This window comes from Nannospalax galili, unplaced genomic scaffold (genome assembly GCF_000622305.1).
Source record: "Nannospalax galili isolate Female #2095 unplaced genomic scaffold, S.galili_v1.0 scaffold185, whole genome shotgun sequence".
NCBI lineage: Eukaryota > Metazoa > Chordata > Mammalia > Rodentia > Spalacidae > Nannospalax > Nannospalax galili.
Window position 1 is genome coordinate 534,497 of NW_008355474.1, and position 21,664 is coordinate 556,160.

The following is a 21,664-nucleotide window of genomic DNA, read 5'->3' on the forward strand; positions in this document are numbered from 1 at the left end:
AGCCCGCTTTGTTCTACAACCCAGGACCACCTGCCTAGGGGTGGCACTGCCCACAGTGGGCTGGGCTCCCCCACATCACTCAACAATCAAGAAAATGCCCCACAGACTTGGCCACAGGCCAGTCCAATAGAGGCAATTTCCCAATTGAGGCTCCCTCAACCCAGGTGTGTCAAGTTGACACTAAAGCTATCCAGCACAGCATGTCTCAGGCACTTGTGTTTGTTCGGCATCACCCAACAACAAGTAAAGCAGAGTCATGGAGCCCTCACAAAGCTATCATTTCTGCAGAACTTATACCAGTCATTAGGAAAAGAAAATCAACAAGAACATGGACAAAATAAGCTCTTCCAAAGAAAAACCTGGACAGGGGATATAGCTCAGTGATGGAATGTATTATTTTGGGAGATCATAGGTTTTGTCCCCAGCAGTAAACACACACATGCACACACAAAGAAGGGAAAAAAGAAAGAGAAAGAAGAAAAAGAGAGAAAGAATGAGTCATTTGAATATCAGGATTGAGAGACACTTAGGAACACTGAAAAGCCTCGACTATCTCAGCAGAGATGACATTGGTTACCATAGTGCTGGGAAGTTAGCTGTGAAGAGCATTGCATTATGTTCAGTAGTGCTGTCAGAATTGTAATTATATCCTAAATTTTATTAACTTGAAAATAAAAGAAACTTACTTTAGAGTTTTTATCTCAGAATTCATCCTGAGACTTTGCTCCCTTTCTCTTTTGTCTATTCTTTGAGGTATGTATCTTTGTAGCCCTGACTGGCCTTGAACTTCTGATCCTCTTGCTTCTACCTCCCATGTGCTAGGATTGCAGGGATGTCCTAACATGTCTGGCTTCGATCTCAGTTTTAAGTAACTTCCTGGGATCTGTTATCCATCCTGTGGGACAAGGACAGGACAGTTAAGACAGTCACATTGGAGCTACGCAGTCACCACAACCTAGGAGCATTCCTAGTTACAAGCAGTCTCCAGGGTCTGGTGTTGAATATTCTTCCTGACATGAGATCATACAATTCCTCAAAACCTGCCTTTCACCTCTGATTTGTGTCTGAGAACAAAAAGCCTTCACTTGTTTTATGGCTCAGCTTCCTTGTTTTCACTGGTATGGCTGAGAATGTTAAAGCTGAAAGCCATTGAACAGTCTCTTCATGCAAAGCCAAGTTTTTTTAATAGCATTAGAGAACCGCTAGAGCTCTCATTAGCTTCTCAGCCTCGAGTCTTTATTCCCAACCCACCATGTTACCAAGTAGCTTCACTACCACTGCGATTTCCATATGCTATTCCTCTTCTCCATTTTAAAATTTTATTTATTTTGTGTGTATGGTATGTATGTATGTTCACATGTATGTGGACACATGTGTTCATTCTTCTGGAAGCCCAAAATTGACATCAAATGTCTTCCCCAATCACTCTCCACCTTACTTATTGAGGCAAGGAGTACTGCTGATCCCCAGAGCTTGAGCCAGGGATCCTGTCTTGCACCCCATGCCCTCCCAGCTTTACATGGGTTCCGAGGATCCAGACTCTGGTTCTCATGCTTGCAAGCAAGTGCTCTATCCTCTGAGCCTTCTCCCCAGGCTACCTCTTCTCCATTTGCTACTTTCCTCATTTCAACTTTTCTAGGTTATTGTGTGTCTTGCCTTATCTAGCCCATTTTCCAAGCCTGCAGGTCCCTGACCTGGTCTTGGCCCATCACATCTTATTTTCAACCACTTTCTTTTACCCAGTACGCTCCAAGTGAAGAGTTGATCTAGTCGATGGTTGCCCACCATTTTTTCTCTCTCTGAGGCCTTTTGCTTATTTTTACCTCTCTTGCTTGAATGCCCTTTCCAATGCCTGTAAACGGAGCCCAGAGTAACCAGTTCCAGAGCCTCTCTGTTTACTTGCTCCTCTGTCTTGTAGCAGGAATGTATCTGTGATGCTCCTGGGCTTGCTTTATCATTTTAATGATAGTCATGTAGGTATTGCTCTCATCCCCTGGCTACTTTAGAGCTTTTGCAAGGTTGAATCCATTTCTTACTTATCTCTGCAAATGCTACAATAATACTCAAAGCACCTTCCTACTAGATGGTCAGTAAGTATTTGTCAATTCATTTTTGCTAGGTAGAGTGACACATGCCTGAAATTCTACCACACTAGAGGCTGAGGCAGGGGGACTAGCTGGAAGTTTGAGTCTAGCCTGAGCTACTTAGTAAGTTCCAGACCATCCAGGGATACATAATAAGAATCTTTCTCAAAAAAATAAAATAAAATAAAAATTCACTTGGCTAAAAATCAGGTGGCTGCCTTCTAACTCAATGAATGTGCTTCTCCCTTTTCCCTCTTTTAGTAGCACCTTTCTCTGGTCCAGTGAAAGAAGAGAATCTGTTAAATGTTCCGAAGCCACTGCCAAAACAACTATGGGAGACCAAGGAGGTGGGTGAACAGTACTTAGCTGTGTTTGTTGTCCCTGATGTTTGGGCCCCTGCAAAATCCTACAGAGTGGAGACAGAAGAACTGGGAGGAAAGGGAAGAAAAGATTTGGACACACAGACTGGAAAGATATACCAAGGACACTTGGGAGGCAGAGGCAGGTGGATCTCTGTGAATTCAAGGCCAGCTGGGGCTACAGGGAGATCTGTCTCAAAAAAAAGAAAGGAGGGAGGGAAGGACGGAGGGAGGGAGGGAGGGAGGGAGGGAGATACACTAAGGAATGGTAGTCCAAGCAAAATTACCATAATTGTATTTATGAATTATTAGCATAGTGGTCTGTTGATGTTCTTATTTTCACATGGATTTACTCATTCACAAAAGAAAACCCATTAAGCTACCATATTTTATTCATACCATCCGAAGCTCTGAAACCTGGGTACAAGACTGTCTTAGAGCCACTCTCCAGCTTCTGTTAAGAGTTACTGTTGTGTCAGATAATCCTTTTTGAAATCAGAGGCCTTTGACCCACTCTCTTTAAGAGTAAGTAAATAAGTCATCTTTATAATTTCTATGAGCCTTTGAGTATTAGTATCTAAAATCATGCTCACCTCCACCTTGCTCTGTAAACCTCACACCCATTTTGGACAAAAGGGAGCCCCATGGCACTTCACTTGGCTTCCCTCCCTGTGGACGATCTGTCTTCAGAGAAAAGTCCACCAGTCCAGCTCTTAATGGTGCCCAGTTGCAGTTGGTTGTGTGGTCTCTGTGCTTAACTGCCCTCACCTGTTTGGATCCCTTTTGTCCAGCTTCTACTAGCTAGCATTAGGGTAGTCTTAAAGTGTTGAAGTGTTGTTGCTTTTTTTTTTTTCGGTCTTTTTGAGACAGGGTCTCCTTGTAGCCCCAGTTGTCCTAGAACTCACTATGTAGACCAGGCTGGCCTCGAACTCACAAAGATCTGCCTGCCTCTGCCTCCCAAGTGCTGGGATTAAAGGCATGTGCCACCACGCCCAATGCCTTTTTTTTTTTTTTTTAAATAAAAGCAAGATATGTAATTGATGTTTAATATTTGGGGGCTAAAAAAAACTAAGATGCAAAACTTATATATTTAAACATAAGAGAAATAGCCTACTATCCCCTTGGCTGTGAAAGGCAGAGGTGACTTTGGAGGCATTTTTCAGAAGACAGCAGTGTCTTCTCCAGCAGTGGGGGTGTGGGCACACACTCCCCCTGAGTACCAGAAACTGCTCTCTATGGATCTATAGTTCCCATTCCTGCCCCCAACCAATTTATATTCTAGTTAGATATTAGTTTTCTTTAACATTTATGCCCTGTTTTGCTTTTTGATTTCCTTATTTTTCTCTCTGGCCAATTGAAAAAAAAAAGAATGTTTCTTTAAAAAAAAATCTCAATATGCAAAATACTGGCATTTTTAAATAAAATAGCATTGATCTAGAAGATAAATTAATAAAATACATTAATGTTATACCTGAAAATATTTTAAACTCCTCAAAATTTGAATAGCTGCTCTGTGAGGATACCATTGATGCATGCTATCTGTCACCTGCTGACTGGTGCTCCCAGATCCTTGCTTTTCAAACATTTGCATTTGGCTGTACTGTGAGTAAGCCCAATTTTCTTTGTCTCTTCCCAGATCCAGTCTCTGTCAGGGCGCCCTCGATCCTGTGACGTTGGAGGCAGCAAGTAAGTAATGTTCCTTCTGCTGAATGTTTTCCTGAGAGGAGATTCTTCTTTGCTTTGTCACAGAACTCTGAGAATACAACTTGCTAGATATAAATTCAGTCATCTGCGTGCATTTGCATAAAACAGCTGCTCTCTCTTGGTATTCTTATTTCATGTATCTGAGGCAATTGAATCATATAACTAACCCAAAGCAAATAAAACCACATAAAGATGTTGGAGAAAAGCTCAGCTGACTTTGAGCACACAGAGAACTCTCCTAGAAGGAGCATAAGTGTACAGGGGTCAGCCGGAGCCTGTGGCATCAGTTGACAGGAAAAAGAAAGCATCAATACATAGAAGTTTATTCTAAAAGCTTTTGTGAATGTACTTAATACCTCTGAACTCTGCATGCAAAAGTAGTTAAAACAGTAAATTTCATGGCGTGTATATTTTACTATATTTTTAAAAAATAGATGAATAGGAAGATTTGCTATTTAAAATGAGTCTCTGCTGGGCATGGTGGTGCACACCTTTAATCCCAGCACTTGGGAGGCAGAGGCAGGTAGATCTTTATGAGTTTGAGGCCAGCCTGGTCTACATAGTGAGTTCCAGGAAAGCTAGGGCTACAATCTCAAAAACACAAAATAAATTAAATAAATAAATAAATAAATAAATAAATAAATAAGTGCACACGAGACCATTCATTAATTAATAAATTTTATAGCATACAGTTTTATTCCCTAAAAGATTTAAGATGGTGTATAAAATACATTTGGTACAAACATCTAAAAGGAAGTGTGTGAGGAAGATGGGACTAAGGGAAAATAAAGGGGCAACAGAGATTGTGGGAGATTGTTAAACTTGCAGCCAGAAGGAGGTATAGCATAACATATTCCATCACTGGCTCCCACTCATGTACATATGTATTAACCCCCTAATTTGGGGCATTAGGAACAACAATGAACAAAACAGATCAAGCCTCTACTGGCAGGGAGCCAACATTCCTAGTGTAGAGCATGATAGGGGAAAAAACGAACAAGTTGACAGAATGCTTGATAAATGAATTAAAGAAAAAGGAAGCAAAATAAGGAAATGGACAGTGATAGATGTTGAGAAGGCCTTTCTATAGGGTGTTAGTGACAGAATCCAGCTGGAAGTGAAGGAACAAGAGATCCAGGCAGAGGGAACAGTAAGTGCAAAACCCTGGGGAGTGCAAGGAGACTTTGTAGTCTCCTTCTTGTAGAGAGAAACTGATTAAAACAGATGTTGGCCTCCATTTCCATCATTGCCCCAGGCCTACAAATGTAAGGGGCAGGCCCAACTGTGAATATACACCTTGTTTGTTCATCCTTCCACTTTCTGGGCTTAATCTAGTACCTGGCACACAGTGATCGAGCAACAGATTTTTGGGATTTTTTTTTGTTTTCTTTGAAATAGTTTCTCCTTGTAGCCTCAGATGACCTGGAACTCGCTATATAGACCAGGCTGGTATTGATCTCACAGAAATTAAAGGCATGGACCACCATGCCTGACCCAATCAACAGATTTTTGATAAATTTATGACAGTATGTTTTCCTCACTCTAAAGTTTATGAAAACTAGACTGGAGAAATGGCTCAGTGGTTAGGAGCACTGACTACTCTCGCAAATGACCCAGTTTTGGTTCCCACCACCCACATGGCAGCTCACAACTGCATGGAGCTCCAGTTCTTTTGGCCTCTTTGGGCACCCCCATACTTATGCGTGCACACACATACACATAAGTAAAAATAAAATAAATCTTTAAAAAATGAAAATTTTTATATTAAGTTTATGAAAACTTAGTCAAAACAATGTTTGCCCAGTGATATTTTCTTTAGTATTTAGAAAAGATATTTAGAAATCTAACAAAAAGAACTCTATAAAGCCATATCTAACATTTTATATAGTGGCTCGTAATTTGCAAAGTACTTTTGCATTCACAATCTAGTCTGATCTAGAAACTATTCCTGTTAAGTAAGCATGGGTGATACTATCCATCTAGTTTAGTAAGTAAGGAAATTGTATTTCAGAGAAGGTAAGCCAATAGTCCAGATTCTCAGAATAAGATGAGGCAGAGCCTACACTGGGACTTTGATCGTTGAAAAGGAAAAGGTATCATGCATGTCCCATTTCCCAATAGCCAAATTCACTGTAGAAAGTAATAGCTATATTTCTTTTCTTTCAGTGCTTTCCCACATAATGGCCAAAACATGGGCCTCTCGCCCTTTCTGGGGACCCTGAACACTGGAGGGTCATTACCAGATCTAACCAACCTCCACTACTCAGTGCCCCTGCCTGCCTCCCTGGACACCAGTGACCACCTCTTTGGTAGTATGAGTGTGGGGAATAGTGTGGGCAACCTCCCAGCTGCTATGACTCACCTGGGCATAAGAAGCTTCTCTGGTAAGTACTCCTGTTTAAAAGGGCCTTGGCTGTGTCCCCTAGTGGCTGTCTGGTGCATCAGTGAATGAGAACAATTGCATCTCCTCTACAGATACTAGTATACCTCCTGTGTCTGCTGACATTTGCTCTGGGGGTTCTATTTCTGCTCTGTTTGATAAGCACTGGAGCAGCTCTGCTGAACCCCATCCTGCATTGCCATCACCGAAAATGTGGGGAAGAATATTTGGGAGTCAAGAAATAAGTGCCATTCTATGCAGACTGAGCGATGTCAGCAACTCTTATCAATGTACAATGGTATTTATTATTGAATTCATTTTCCTAGGTCTCCCAAATTTCCCTTTGGATTTCAAAAAGATATACTTTAAATTTTAGAAAATTTACAGCTCAAAATTATTGAGTTTTCAGAAGCACTTAAGGATGTGGTATTGGCTATATTCAAGTGTTAACTTGTAATGAGACTTGATGTGACATACTGGTATGATTGCCCACAGTCCAGACCCTGTGCTGAAACATGACTTCATGTTGAACCTGACAGTGCTCTTGTCAGCCAGTGGTATAGTATACCCCAAGCCGGAGCAGCACTGCTAGGAAGCCTGTGGCGGTATGTTCCATCTGGAAGACATCCTCAGTGATATAGATGGAGGAAATGGTTCTGGCTTCCTCTCTGGGTTCAGTGAGACTCAACAGGCAAAGCAGAACCTGCCCCCCACATGGGTGTGATCTTCTGTAGAGTCACTTCCTAGGTTCTCAGTGATAGAGGGATGCTGCTGCTGGGCAGTGTGATTTTAATTTTGAAGAACTGGTTTTAGAGACCACATTTATTTTTATTTTAGGGATTTTTTTTACTGGGGGAGGGAGGCATCTTTTTCTTTTTGAGACAAGGTCTCTGTATAGTCCCAGCTACCCCAGAACTTCCTATGTAGACCAGGCTGACCTCAATCTCATAGAAATCTGCCTGCCTCTGCCTTCTGAGTGCTGAGATTAAATGTGTGCACCACCATCTCCAGCCCATTTTTATTATCTTTAATAATAAACAGTCTTCTATCTCCTGAGTCTGAGTTTTTTGTCTTGTTTTATTTTGTTTTGTTTTTTTGGTCTTTTTGAGACAGGGTCTCCCTGTAGCCCCAGCTGGCCTGGAACTCACTATGTGGACCAGGCTGACCTTGAACTCACAGGGATCCACCTCCCTTTGCCTCTTGAGTGCTGGGATTAAAGGCGTATGCCACCACGCCTAGCCTGAGTCTGAGTTTTGAGTTTTAGAATTCTAGTCATGCCTGAGCAAATTCTGAAAAGTGTGAGGTGAAGTCACGTGACACTGTTTTGGATGCAGGATGTTTCAGAGAATGCTGTGTGGGGCCTAGGATGCTAAAGAAAGCACCATTTGGGAGCTGAAGGGATGGCTCAGCAGCTAAGAGAAAGGACTGCAACGGGCATGGTGGCACACCTAGGCAGGGGGATCTCTGTGAGTTCAAAGCCAGCCTGGTCTACATAGCGAGTTCCAGGACAGCAGGGGCTACAGGGAAAAACCTGTCTCAAGAAAAAAGAAAACACCAGTCTCTGAGCTCATAGTTTCATAACAGAAACTCTTAAAACCCTTTGAGATGTCTAGATTCATAGCCTAGGCAATTCCCCTTTTAGGTGAATTCTCATGGATGATGCCTAGGGTCACTGAAACAAAGCAGCATCCCTCATCGCTCCCTTGGGTAGTAAGGAAGCTGGCATGTCTAGGTTTTGACACTTGTTTCTAACTGAAAACTTTGTTTAATCATTGACTGTTACCTTCCTCAGAACAGCATGATTTTATACAGAACACCACAGATCTACTGTATAGCTTTATAGTTTCTATGCACACCTTAAAATATATGGTGTACCAGGTATGGTGGTACATGTCTGTAATCCCAGCACTTAGAAAGCTGAGACAGGAGAAACAAATTCTAGAGCATCCCGAGCTACAGTTAAAAAGAAAAAAGCCTGAACACATGTTTTTGAAAGATGCTTGAGCATTCTTCCTGAACAAGACTTCTTTTTATCTAAATTCACATTTTTAACTCATTATTTGAGCTACCTGAATCTCTTAACTTTTCATGGATTGTTGAGTGGTGGGATAGCTATCAGGATTCTATCACAGACATCATTTCTACCTTAAAAAAATTTTTTTTATAGGCTGATGAGTTGGGTCAATGGGTAAAAGCACTTGCTTGCCAAGCCTGACAGCCTGAGTTTAATCCCTGGAACCCACATAAAGGTGGATAAAGAGAACTAACTCCAAAAAGTTGTCCTCTGATCCCCACACGTGTGCTGTGGCATATATGCCCATACATGCATCACATACACATCATACATACCAAATAAAAAATTTTTTTTAATTTTGCCAGTTTGGTGATATATACCTATAGTCCCAACATTTATGAGATGGAGGAGGATCAGGAGTTCAAGGTTATCCTTTGCTACAAATACAGGTCACAGCAGGCCTAGGCTGCTTCTAACTGAAGCTGGGCTATATGATACTCTGTCTCAAAAACTAATAAAACTGGGCTGGTGGCACACACCCTTAATCCTAGCACTCAGGAGGCAGAGGCAAGTGGATCTCTGTGAGATCAAGGGTAGCCTAGCCTACATACCGAGTTCCAGGTCAACTGGGGTTATAGGGAGATCCTGCCTCAATAAATAATAATTAATTAAAAGCAATAATTTGTCAACTAAAATGGCTGATTTTTTAATTTTCCATTTCCATAATTTTATCAAACATGTTTTTCTTTCTATTAATTTATTATGTGTATACATGTCACAACATGTATGGCGGTCAGAGGACACTTAAGTACAGCAGCAAGTGCCTTTACCTACTGAGCCATCTGGCCGGCCCTGTTCTTTTATTATTTTTTTTATTGAATTTTTGTGTATTTCATACAGAAAATCTTTACACCCCCTTCCCCTTTCTCTTTCCCTTTGGCACCTTCCCCATAGCCTCCCTACTGGAGTTCATACATTCTGTCATTTGAGTTAAGGCCTCTGTTGATGAGGGAGCTTCATTGATGGGAATTGAAAGATGCGTTAGTGTTCTCTTCATCCCTTGTTTTATGTTCCATGAGTCTTAGGTGTGGAGGTTGCATCCTAAATGTGCCACTTAGGCTTGGACAATTCACAGACAATCTCTGTGTGTGACCAGTGGATGTAACACTGTAATAATCTCTGTCTGTTGAAAAAGAAGCTACTTTAATGGGTGGTGACTAGGATACTTGTCTGTAAGTTTAAGAATCCATATTTTGCACATAGTAAGAAATGACATTTGTCTAGGGATATGAGAGCCTTGGGTTTTCTCTAAGATCTATGATCACTCCAGCTATGTGTAGTTGTCTAGGTTTACAGTACCACATATGAATTTCCTCCCCTTGAGTGGGCTTTAAGTCCAATTAGGTAGCTGTTGATTACCCCCAAGATAAAAGTGCCACTACTGCACCAATGTTGTTTGCTGTGCTGGTCATTGATGTGGTTTTTAGGCCTTGAAGCTAGGGTTAGACCATCGATTGATGTTCTCCCTTAGCAACTTTCATAGTGCTCTCCAAGGCTATGAGAGCTAGCCTTCAGGGAGGTGGCTTCCAGATCAGTTCCAGCTCCATTGCTCGAAATCCTGTGTCCAAAGTATGTCCTGTCTTCAGCAGTAGGGTCTTACAGTCAAGTTCTGGGAGGCAATCAAGGACTGTGGTAATAGCCTGTGTAGTTTTGGGAGTCTTGGACTACCCTGGTGGTCCTGTTCTTTTTGAGACAGAGTTTCATGTCTAGCCTGGCTAACCTCCAACTCCCTGAACTCCTGATCCTTCTGCCTCTAAAGGTTTGTAAAGGTTTTTTAAATTTTTTGGTTTTTTGTTTTGTTTTGCTTGTGGTACTGGAGACCGAGTCTAGGGCCTCAGGTAAGTGCTCTATCACTGAGAATATATCCTGACCTGCACAAACAACTTTTTATCAACATAAAACAGACACACATTTCTGCTTCCCAATTTCCATCACAAGAATGATGGGCTGAACTTTAAAACATGACACAGCCTGCTGATATATACGCAGTAGTAGCAGCAGTATTGTTCGTGGAGTGGCAATGCTGTGTCTGGACTTGAGCCAAGCACCAAGGATCCAGCAGGGTACAGGTCAGGTTCTCCAGCTGTTTGGATCCTGTGCCATGGAAATTCCTTTCCCAAACTGTCTTGCTCACACTAAGACACACACACACACACACACACACACACACACACACACACACACACACCTCAAAGAAACAAGAGATTAGCAGAAGCTTTCTTTTCCCTGAGCTGGGCTACACTGTTAATAAACAATTTGCAGAGAACCCCAAATCAAACAGCAAGGCACTTTGAGGTGGGAGCTCAGGATATTTAGACTTCCTGAGAGCCACAACTCTTGTTAAGGATCCAGGCAGTGTGTTTGGGACAGATACACTTAGGGGCTCTAAACAATCTATTTTACAGCTCAAGACTTTTTTCCCTTAGTTGGATCTGACTCACCACCACTACTTACCTGGTCTGGCTCCCCCAGGGGTGGTTTTCATAATCGCATTCCTCTTTAGACACAGTAATTGTCTTCTTGCTGGCCTGGATGCTTGGCTGCATCTTTCTCAAGTGTGCATTTCAGTTCCTGTCATTGATACATCCGAGACACTTCCAGTAGAACTGCCCAGAAACTTCTTCATATAGGGTCATCATCACTTACAGGCACTAGGAAGTTTGCTGTGCTCTTTAGAAAACAAAAGCTTTGGTCTGAAATGTAATGAACTTAAGAATGTGTTTTCTTGCAGGTCTCCAGAGTTCTCGAAGTAACCCCTCCATCCAAGCCACACTCAGTAAGATTGCACTGTCCTCATCCCTCAATAACCACCCACAGACGTCTATGGCCAGCGCATCTGCTCTTCACCCCTCGCTCCGTCTCTTCTCCCTTAGCAACCCATCTCTTTCCACCACAAACCTGAGCTGCCCCTCACGGCGCAGGCAGCCTCCAGTTAGTCCTCTCACGCTCTCCTCTGGCCCTGAAGCACATCAAGCTTTCAGCAGACAGCTGTCGTCAACCAGCCCTCTGAACCCGTATCCTGCCTCCCAGGTGAGAAAAGATATTCAGACCACCTGAATTCAACAGGCTAGATGTTCTTTGCTTCTCTGGTCCATTTGGGGCTAGGTCCATTATTATTACACCGTGGCATCCTTGAGATTGCAAAGTGAGCTGTACTCACTTCTGTCTTAGTCCTGAAATGAGAACAGAGGTGTGTGAAAGTCACAATACATTAATGATTTTCTAAGAAGTTTGTGATGTTTATTGCTCTTGAGCAAGTATTAAACAATTTGCAGTTGTTAACTCATGAGGTCAAAGCTGGGGGAAAGGGTGGGTGGGATATAGAGAATGCAAGGCAGTTAGGGGAAACAAGGTTAAAATGTCAAAATCTATACAGAAACCAATTGTTGACTCAATAACTATAGTAAATCACAGGGGAAAGCCAAAGAAAATGTATGGCATTGTCCAAATTGTGTGGATTGGACCTTGATCTTCATTATCACTATAGACTTGAGAAACAACACTTTGATTGTTCATAGAATACTAGAATAATGAGGATGATAATTCTCTAAAAGGACCAAAAGAAGTTTGTTTAGAAAGGGCACCTATAAGGTCACAAGCCCATTGTAGAAGTACAGGAGTTGAAATGCCACATTTGACTTTCTGACTTTGTTTTTATTCTAAGCTCATAGGGTGGTTCTTCTCTCTCTGATCACTGATAAATATATTTTTGACATATTGGCCACACGCTAGACACATTATAGCATCATTAACTACTCACTGCTTCATGTAAATGAGTAATGGTTTAGATAGGAGGAGTTGGTAGAACACAAGGGAAGAAGTTAGATGATCTCGTTCTTAGTCACTCATTACCAGTTACTGGCTGTGGAATCTTGACAATATGAGTAATTCCTGAGGGGAGAAGGAGAGAGGATATTTCATAATTTTGTTAATGTTATTGAATTGCCTTTAGTTTTTTTGAGATTATTTTATAGGCTGTGGAAGTAGTCTTTCTAGCTATATTTTGAGGAAACGTAAGAATAGAGCGCATTCTCTCTCAAATATTTTAATGTTTAGATTTTTAAAAATCAGTGTTACTAATGCACATAATTTTAAAAGACAAATAGTTCTGAAGGGCTTATTGTGAAATAACCCTCTAACCCATTGTCTCCTCTAACCCATTAACCATATTTTTCAACTGCCTTGCGTTGGCTGTTTTCAACTATTTTAGCCAATCTCTTTGATATAAACATGCTATTTCATGCTTATTTTGTTTTAGATTTTTGGCAATAAGTGTTATGGTAATGACATCCTACTATTCAAGATTAAGATTTAGTTTTCTTTCAGTACTTCCACAACCCCTTACGCGCATATGCGTGCACGTGCACGCACGCAGACACACACATACACCCTATTCACTCCTCACTTACTATAATTTTGGTTAGAATAATAACTTGATGTTTGTGTTTCTGTAGTTTATAATAATGTAGTCAGAGTTGAATCATGTAGTATATTATAAAATAACAAAGTGAGTATATTTTTTCCTCCCAGGAGTTAATATACTTTTTTTGTTGCTGATGTCTTTCTGGTTTTCTGTGTGCACTGTTAATTCAGTCCTAAACTCTTGGTATTGGGTAGATCTCCTCTTAACACATTTAAAAACAAATCCTCAGCCAGGTGTGGTGGCGCATGCCCTTAATCCCAGCACTCGGGAGGCAGAGGCAGGCAGATGTCTGTGAGTTCAAGGCCAGCTTGGTCTACATAGTGAGTTCCAGGCCAACTAGGGCTACAGGAAGACCCTGTCTCAAAAAGACTAAAAATAAAAGAATATAAATAAATAAATAAATAAATAAATAAATAAATAAATATCCTCTATAAACTTATAAGAATATTGCAGGTGCCTTTCCATAGCTGTAAATTATCTTTATTCTGCCTGCCATTTAGTTAATAATTTGGCTGGCTATAGGATTCTAAATTGAAATGTTTTGCCCTGGGATTTTGGACATATTGATCTACCTATTCCATTCTTTGACCTAATACTTTGAATGAAATCTCATTTATTCTTCTGGGGTCTTATAGGATTTTTCTTTATGTTTCCAATATTGTGAAACTTCAAGATAATATGGCTTGGTGGCATGAATGTGCATGTTTGGTAGGTTTCTTGAGTCTGGAAACATGTCTATCATTTCTGGGAATTTTAATTATTTCCTCCATGACATTACCACTCAGTTTTCTCTGGAATTCCTATTGTAGGAATGTTGGACACCATGAAGTTTTCTCTAGTGTCCTTATTTTCTTCTCTCAACATCTTACTCATTTATTCATTTTTTTTTGAATTTTTATTTTTCATGTGGGCCATGGCACACATATGGAGATTAGAGAACAACTTTTGGGAGTTGGTTCTCTCCTTCTGCCATGTGGATCAGGGGAAACATCCTCAGTTCATCAGGCAAGGTGGTAGACACCTTTACCTGCCGAGCTACCTCACCAGCCCTGCATTTTCTTTCTAAAAGAGTTTTTAACTTTTATTTTCCAACTCTTCTCTTGAACTTTCCACTTTTGGTCTCATTTTATTGTTTATTCTTATTTAAAAAATTTTTTTTTTTATTTTTAGTGTATGAGTGTTTTACCTGCATGTGTGTCAGTGCACTTCAGTCTCCAGCTCTCACCAGAAGTCATGGCTTTAAAAACAAAACAAGACACAATTTGAACCTAGAAAACAGAGGATACTGGCTATATTCTTGTTTGCCCAGACAATAGAAGTGTCACTGATGGGAAATACTTGCAGGGGAAGGGGAAGTTTGAAGGAGTAGAAACAGGCCTTTCACAGCATGGCCAGATTCTGTGGTGAGGAAAAGCTCGGGTTTTCCTCTTACCATGACTTGTCCTAACCCTAAAGGCCTTACTACTAGAAGATTAGAAGCTAATAAGTGGCTTGGTTTATTTCACAGATGGTGTCCTCAGAGCGAAGCCCTCTTTCCTTCCTGCCCACAGAAGCTCAAACCCAAGTATCCCCACCACCCCCTTACCCTGCACCCCAGGAGCTGTCCCAGCCACTCTTGCAGCAGCCCCATGCTCAGGAATCCCCTGCTCAGCAGCCTCAGGCAGCCTCCTCTGACTTCCAGCTCCCCACTGCCCAGGTAAGTCCCTCTGGGACATGGTGAGGTGGGAATGTTTATTTTACTCTGTGTTCCAACTAAATAGTTACCTCCTTATTCCTAAAGGGCTCGTCTCTGACCAGTTTCTTCCCAGATGTGGGCTTTGACCAGCAGCCCATGAGGCCTGGCCCTGCCTTTCCTCAACAGGTAGGCAATGGTTTTTGCTTTTCCCTTCTTTGATGCATAAACTGGACCATCGAGGCTGTTCAAGGAAACAGATGAGGCACCCCTTTCCCTGTTAAGCTGTGTCCCATGGCCAGAAGAGTGTCCTCACTTCTCAGTAATGGTGCCAGCTGCCTGGTCAGGTCTTAGCAGAGGAACTGTTTGAACAGTGGTAGATTTTGATTAATAATTATATTGAAAGGAACCAGGACTGGGGAGAAGCGTAGCCGGTAAAGTACAGGGATCTAAATTTGATCCCCAGAACCTTTGTTTAAATTTTTTAAAAAGGAAAATCCAGGTGTGGTGACATATTTTTGTAATCTCAACACTGGAGTGGCAGAGACAGGTGGATCCTTGGGACTTGTTGACCAGCTAGCCTAGCCTAGTTGGTGAGTTCCAGGCCAGTGAGAGACCCTTAAGAAAAAAAAGTGTATGACATCTAAGAATCTGAGGAATAGTACCCAAGGTTGTCTTCTGGCCTACACATGCACGCACGCACCTGCACATACAAGAAACTATAGAAGCTCACTAATCAATCTCCCTATACTGGAGAATCTGAGGGACAAGAAGATGCAACACCCAGCTCCTACAGCAGAATTAGAAAGTAGTGCAGCCTTGTGCCTGTAGACCTAGCAGTACACCCAGCACAGTGTCAGCCTCCTAGGAGAGCTCAGTCCAGGATGAGGGTGGGGGGAAAGTCTTTCCACAAGGCATTTTCATTCAGCCATATCCTTTTGCTTTTGTGCTTTTCCCTAACAGAGACCATTTTTAATATCCCTAGGTTTTGTAAATATGGGTCAGGCGCCAGATAGATAAAAAGAGTAAAGGAAGGCTTGATCTATCTCCAGAACTTAATAATAGTAAAACAAATAAAGATAGCTATTTCCTAAGTAGGCCATGAACCAGTAGTCCTTGCCTCTGGATTTTGTCGTTGTTGTTGTTGTTGCTCTTGTTTTGTTTTTTGCGTTGTTGTGCATCAGACCCAGGGTTTCATATATGCTTGGCAAACACGAGCACTGAGCTACACCCTCTGTTTTATGAAGGGCCCTGTCTGTCTAGATGAGAAGCAGAACACTTGGAAGCTCTTTCTTTTGAGTCTTCTTTTAAAAAATTAATTTGGGGGAACTGGAGAGATGGCTCAGCAGTTAAGGGCACTTTCTGCTCTTCTAGAGGACTCAGTTTAGTTGGCAGCACCCATGTCAGGTGGGTCACAACTGCCTATTACTCTAGCTCCAGGGGCTCCAACACCCTCTTCTGTCCCTCCCACATGTGACATATATTCACACAGACACACAAATACATATAAATAAAAATAAGAATAAGGTTTCTTTTTTTGTTTGTTTGGTTTTTTTTTTGTCTTTTTGAAGCAGGGTCTCCCTATAGCCCCAGCTGTCCTGGAACTCACTGTGTAGACCAGGCTGGCCTTGAACTCACAGAGATCCGCCTGCCTCTGCCTCCCAACTGCTGGGACTACCAGCATGCGCTACCACACCCGGCTCAAGAATAAGTCTTTTAAAATTTAATTTCTTGAAAGATTTCCCCAAACAGGCCCCAGTTATAACTAGCCCTCAGAGATTTTTGTCCCAGAGAGGCGCTGACCAAGTATAAAGGAAAAGGCTTTTACTATCTCACTCTTCCAGAAACCAGAGAGGAGAGTTCACTGCTTAGTCACAGATGAAACTGCTGAGGAACTCCCACAGGTGGTAGTTTGCAGAGGCCTTGGTGAGGTTGAGGAATGGGGAAGTCTGAGACCAGAGAGGGACTGTTAAAACTGACCACTAGTGTCTCTTGGGGTCATGTAGCAGTGTATGGGCAGGGAAAAGCCACTGCATTGTGGTCCTCCAGGGACCCACCTCAAGTCCAAGGAGTATTCTACCTGCGTTAACACACAGAAGACCCACTGGAATCCTAGACAGAAGGAACTGTGGGATAAACTGGGAGCAGCTGTACTCCTCAGAAGCAGAGCTCTTTGCCCACAGTATGACTTTGATGCTTCCAGGTGCCTCTGGTGCAGCAAGGTCACCGAGAACCACAGGAGTCATTTCATTTGAGACCAAACCTGTATTCCAACTGTGGGAACTTCCCAAACACCATCCTGACAGGTAAGTGTGGGCCACTCCTCAGCTTCTACACTGGTTTCATTTTGCAGTGTTTTTACCTTTGTAAGATAGTTTTTTTGGTTTTTTGTTTGTTTGTTTGTTTTTTGGTCTTTTTGAGACAGGGTCTCCCTGTAGCCCCAGCTGTCCTGGAACTCACTATGTCGACCAGGCTGGCCTTGAACTCACAGAGATCTGCCTCTGCCTCCCAAGTGCTGGGATTAAAGGTGTGTGCCACCACGCCTGGCTGTAAGATAGTTTAAATCACATAGCATTATATAAAGTCTTCTGACTAGCCTAACTTTTTGAGATGCAGGTGTTCAGCCCTAAAAACCATAATGCATAAAGGCCTTGAACACAGAGATCTGCCTCTGCCTCCCAAGTGCTGGGATTAAAGGTGTGTGCCACCACGCCTGGCTGTAAGATAGTTTAAATCACATAGCATTATATAAAGTCTTCTGACTAGCCTAACTTTTTGAGATGCAGGTGTTCAGCCCTAAAAACCATAATGCATAAAGGCTTGTGATCAAAACATTTCTGAAATACTTAGTCTTTGGTGACTCAAAACCATTCAAAAGAATAAAAACTGCAAAAATTCAAAGGTTTAGCCTGGGCATGGTGGTATTTACCCACAATCCCAGCACTTGAGAAGCTGAGATAAGAGGATTGCCTTGAGTTTGAGGCCAGCCTAGATTACATAGTGAGTTCCAGGCCAACATGAGCTACATATAGAGTTAGTGTAAGTCCCTGTCTTTAAAAAAGAAAAAGAAAAAAAAAAGGTGATTCCAAGGGCAAGAGCTTTGGGCCTGGAAATAGTCAGTATGTGGGTGCTCACTGAGAAGATGACACAGTAGTGTGTTGGGGAATGTCACTCTTTTTTTTTTTTTTCTGGTCTTTTTTGAAACAGGGTCTCCCTGTAGCCCTAGCTGACCTAGAACTTACTATGTAGAGCAGGCTGGCCTGGAACTCAGAGATATGCCTGCCTCTGCTGGGATTAAAGGCGTGTGCCACCATGCCTGGCTCAGGACTGTCACTCTTAAAAGTCTGAAATCCTTACACCTCTAATCAGCACTGTTTCCCCTCTCAATCCTTTCAGAAGACTCAAGCACCAACCTGTTCAAAGACCTTAGCAGTGGGCTGGTAGGCATGCCAGAGGTCAGCCTGAACGTGGACACTCCGTTTCCATTGGAAGAGGAGCTCCAGATTGAACCCTTGAGCCTGGATGGACTCAGCATGTTAAGTGACTCCAGCATGGGTCTGCTGGACTCCTCTGTGGAGGAGACGTTTCGAGCTGACCGACTATGAGCAGAACACAGCCAAGCAGGAAAACTTCTGAAATGTCTGAAACAGAGAGAAGAGCCAGCAGATGCCCTGGACATTAGTTATGAGCATGAAAGGAGCCAGTCCTGCTGCCCCAGGCTCTTGGCTGAGTCCTGTGTCAGATACTGTGCCTTTTCTAGACACAGAACTATGTCCTGCCTCTCAGGCTGTGGCACCAGGTATACTGCTGCAAGCCAGCTGCTTTGGAGCTTCTGATAAACAGGAAGCTCACCAGATCATCCTTCATTCTTCTTATTGGCCATCTAGTCCAGTGTGTAAACATAGAAAATGCTGTGTAACAGAAAGCCTCCATAGCTTTGTTTAGTGCTCAGAACCACTGATCTCAGTCAACACTGAAGACAGGACCTGGTGTGGTAGACAGAGGCCATGGGCCTGTGGACTCAGCTCAGCGTCACACAATGGTACCAGAGCACCATGATGCCTTTCTGTCTGACCACTAATGCAAGGCACCCACTAGCTGGTGGACATTCTGGGCTTAGCCACAGTTCTGTCATGTGCCTTAATTGAAGCATGAAGTTTAACCAGCCTGTGCCAGGGAGGATTGAGTTAGGCAAATGGAAGACCCACTTGTTCTCTCTCAGTTTGTGATGTCTTTGTTGCTTCGGTGTACCTTTTTCTTATGTACAGGAGGAAGAGGGAGACTCTCATTTGGTCACTGTAAACAGTCTCCTGGAAATTGGATGAGCCTAAAGAGGATAGTGCTTCTAAGAGACTTCTAAGAGGGGAGAAAAGAGGGGGCCACAGATATGTCACAGGCATAAGATGTCTTCAGGACAAGCACAGGGAGCTTCCAGAAGTCCTGTCAGGCACATAGCAACCTAACTTCCCTGTTCTTCCCCAGCGTGCTTTCTCAGTGATCAGGAGTTTAATAGAACCCCTCTAGACCTGCTCTGAGAGGGCAGAAGCTATGCCTTAGTCCTCATTGAACCGCTAGGACCTAGCAAGTGCCTGGCTGCTGTGTAATTGGGTATGGAATACAGGCATGGATGAGTGAACAATTCTGCTGTGCAGTGAGGCAGTCTAATCTGTAGCCATGCCAGTTCCCTGCCTAATCTCAGAGCTTTAGCATTCTCACACTGGTGCCCTTGCTTGAGCTAAGCATGAACTTGAATTTGCTTTAACACTAGATGACCAGATGTCCTCCTTGGGAATATGTCCCTCAGCAGCTAGGTAGGAACTTTCTGCTGACTGAATCCAAGCCCCCTAAGTGTGGGACACACGGGATCCTGACTAGGTCCCCATATCAGAATATCTTCCCACTCAGATCCATGTTTTGCTCTAAATTGCTTAAAATAGAGGTTCATACTTACAGGTGGAGAAATTAGTTTGTGGTAAATGAAGGGCTGATTCATGGAATTGATTCATTATTCATTAACACCTTATCATAAAATAATTTGACTGGATTTCCACTTCCACCTGCCTCTTAGCCCTAAATGGGAAAAGTGGTGCCACACAGACACAGGAGGGGAACAAGGGGAGTTGAGATGCTAGAATCTGCTTGAACGCTGCTGCCCTTCCTGGAGACACAGTGGTATCACTGAGGATCACCCCCGACCCAGAAAAGCAAGGCTACACTAGAAGGCAGCTGTGCCTATGGCAAGAAAAGCCTGAAGACAGGATGCTGGCTCCTTCCATCTACCACGTGCCCATACCTGTCTTCTCAGGCCTTCTTTCTGATCTCTCAACCCCGATGGTGCCTTACTCCACCTTCCTCTGAAGCCCAAGAACTCCTGTGTACCTGTTTGCTTCAGTCTCTTCTGTTGAATTGGGAAACCAAGCTAGAGCCCTTTGCCTGATTTCCACCTCAGGAAAATGCCGCTGGCCTCTGCTTGCAAGCCTCATTCCCAGTGAAACTCTCAGATGCTTTATGCCTAAGATCTCAGAGGGCGTGACTTTTGTTAAACTAAAAGGGTTTTTCTCTTGTAATGCTTCCCAGCACTCCAGCATGCCCACAGAAGCCAGCTCCTATGTCAGAGGCCCCTGAAATTGGATCTCAGCCTTTCAAAGTTGTTTTTGAAGCAAGAAGGTTCCAGGATCATCTATTCTTTATATAGTGTGCCTTATCCATGGGATCATTATGTCAGGGACCCTGTTCACGTACCACAGCAGTCTGTCTTATAACAGGAGACCCCAAGACCCATACAATGCATTGCGCTGCCCCTGGGGCATTCTCCAGTGATTGGAGTGCCAGAAAGCTGATAAAGAGGACAACTGGTGTAGCACTGAGTTAAATCTGCCTTAGGTCCATCAGCCTGTTCTTTCAATGTGAGAAGGTTTGGGTCACTAGACAGCCCACCTTACCTAGATGATGTTGAGAACACCCAAGGACTGTCACCCTGCCCCTCAGTATGTACACCTGCACTCATTGCTGCCTTTGTGACAAACCTGTCCTAGGCCTCAGCATTGGAAGTGGCTACAGACTTCCAAAAAGCTACTTTTCAATATTCACCTTTGTCACGTCAGCGGTACTCATTTACTAGCAGTTTAGCAGCACGCATTTCCGTTCCTTCTTCCTGTGTGGTTGTGGGTTTTAGGACATACGGTGTGAGGAGAAAATGTTTTGATCGTGACAAGATCACCATCAATTCCCCTTTACCCCACTTCCTTTCTCCTAAGTCTACTGTATATTATCTAAAGGTTGTGTAATCATGCCCATGAGCATATCTCAAGACATTTCCTGTTCAGACTCTCCTTGGCTCTTCTGATTTATGCATAGATGGTTCCCAGCATTTCCACTGCTTCACAGATGGGACCATCCCAGCAACTAATCAGACTTCCTGCCAGTGTCCTAACTCCCAGGCCTTTTGTTAAACAATATTTAAAGATTGGACTTTGTACAAAGTAGCTTCCAAGTTTTATAATGCATTTTACATATTTCATAATTAAAAGCAGCACAGTCTGGTTGTATCTGCTCTTGGTGTTTTTCTTGGGTGTTTTCAATGCACTTGGGTACCATGGACTGGTGGGACGCTTCTCACCATCTGCCTGTTTGGCAGCAGTTAATGTTTTCTGGCCCTTTGCTGTCTGGGTCCTGCACCATCTTACTGTCCAGCTTTCTTGTTACAAATGTAAGGCACACTGACCCTTTGAAACTGGGTAACAAGGTCAGGGCACTCTGGAGATGACTCAGTCTTCTGCCACCACAGTAGGCCCCACCCCTTTCCCTGAGCTACTCTGGCCTGGACCAGCCTGGACCCCTCCTCCCAGTGTTTCCTGCCTTTCTCTATGCTGCCTTCTAGCATAGTCTCCTTTCCTTCAGAGGCATGCTCCCTCAGCCACACCTTGAGATTGTACCAGGAGTGACTCCTAAAATCTTAGAAACCCCAC

General features: G+C 42.9%; 1 protein-coding gene across 4 annotated transcripts in view; it reads left to right on the plus strand.

The window, feature by feature from the left end:
* Positions 1-21,249, plus strand: part of Crtc3 (CREB regulated transcription coactivator 3) — a 156,337-nt gene extending 135,088 nt beyond the window's left edge. For 3 of the 4 annotated variants that reach the window (XM_017803099.2, XM_008852771.3, XM_017803101.2), the window contains 8 exons: positions 2,346-2,431; positions 4,080-4,129; positions 6,314-6,531; positions 11,333-11,631; positions 14,532-14,720; positions 14,805-14,885; positions 16,900-17,002; positions 18,093-21,249. In XM_017803099.2, the coding sequence (XP_017658588.1) occupies positions 2,346-2,431; positions 4,080-4,129; positions 6,314-6,531; positions 11,333-11,631; positions 14,532-14,720; positions 14,805-14,885; positions 16,900-17,002; positions 18,093-18,301 (1,235 nt within the window). In that variant the 3' untranslated portion in view covers positions 18,302-21,249. The remainder of the gene's footprint in view (positions 1-2,345; positions 2,432-4,079; positions 4,130-6,313; positions 6,532-11,332; positions 11,632-14,531; positions 14,721-14,804; positions 14,886-16,899; positions 17,003-18,092) is intronic. The other variant, XM_029555933.1, reaches the window with a different exon arrangement.
* Positions 21,250-21,664: the final 415 nt, after the last annotated feature.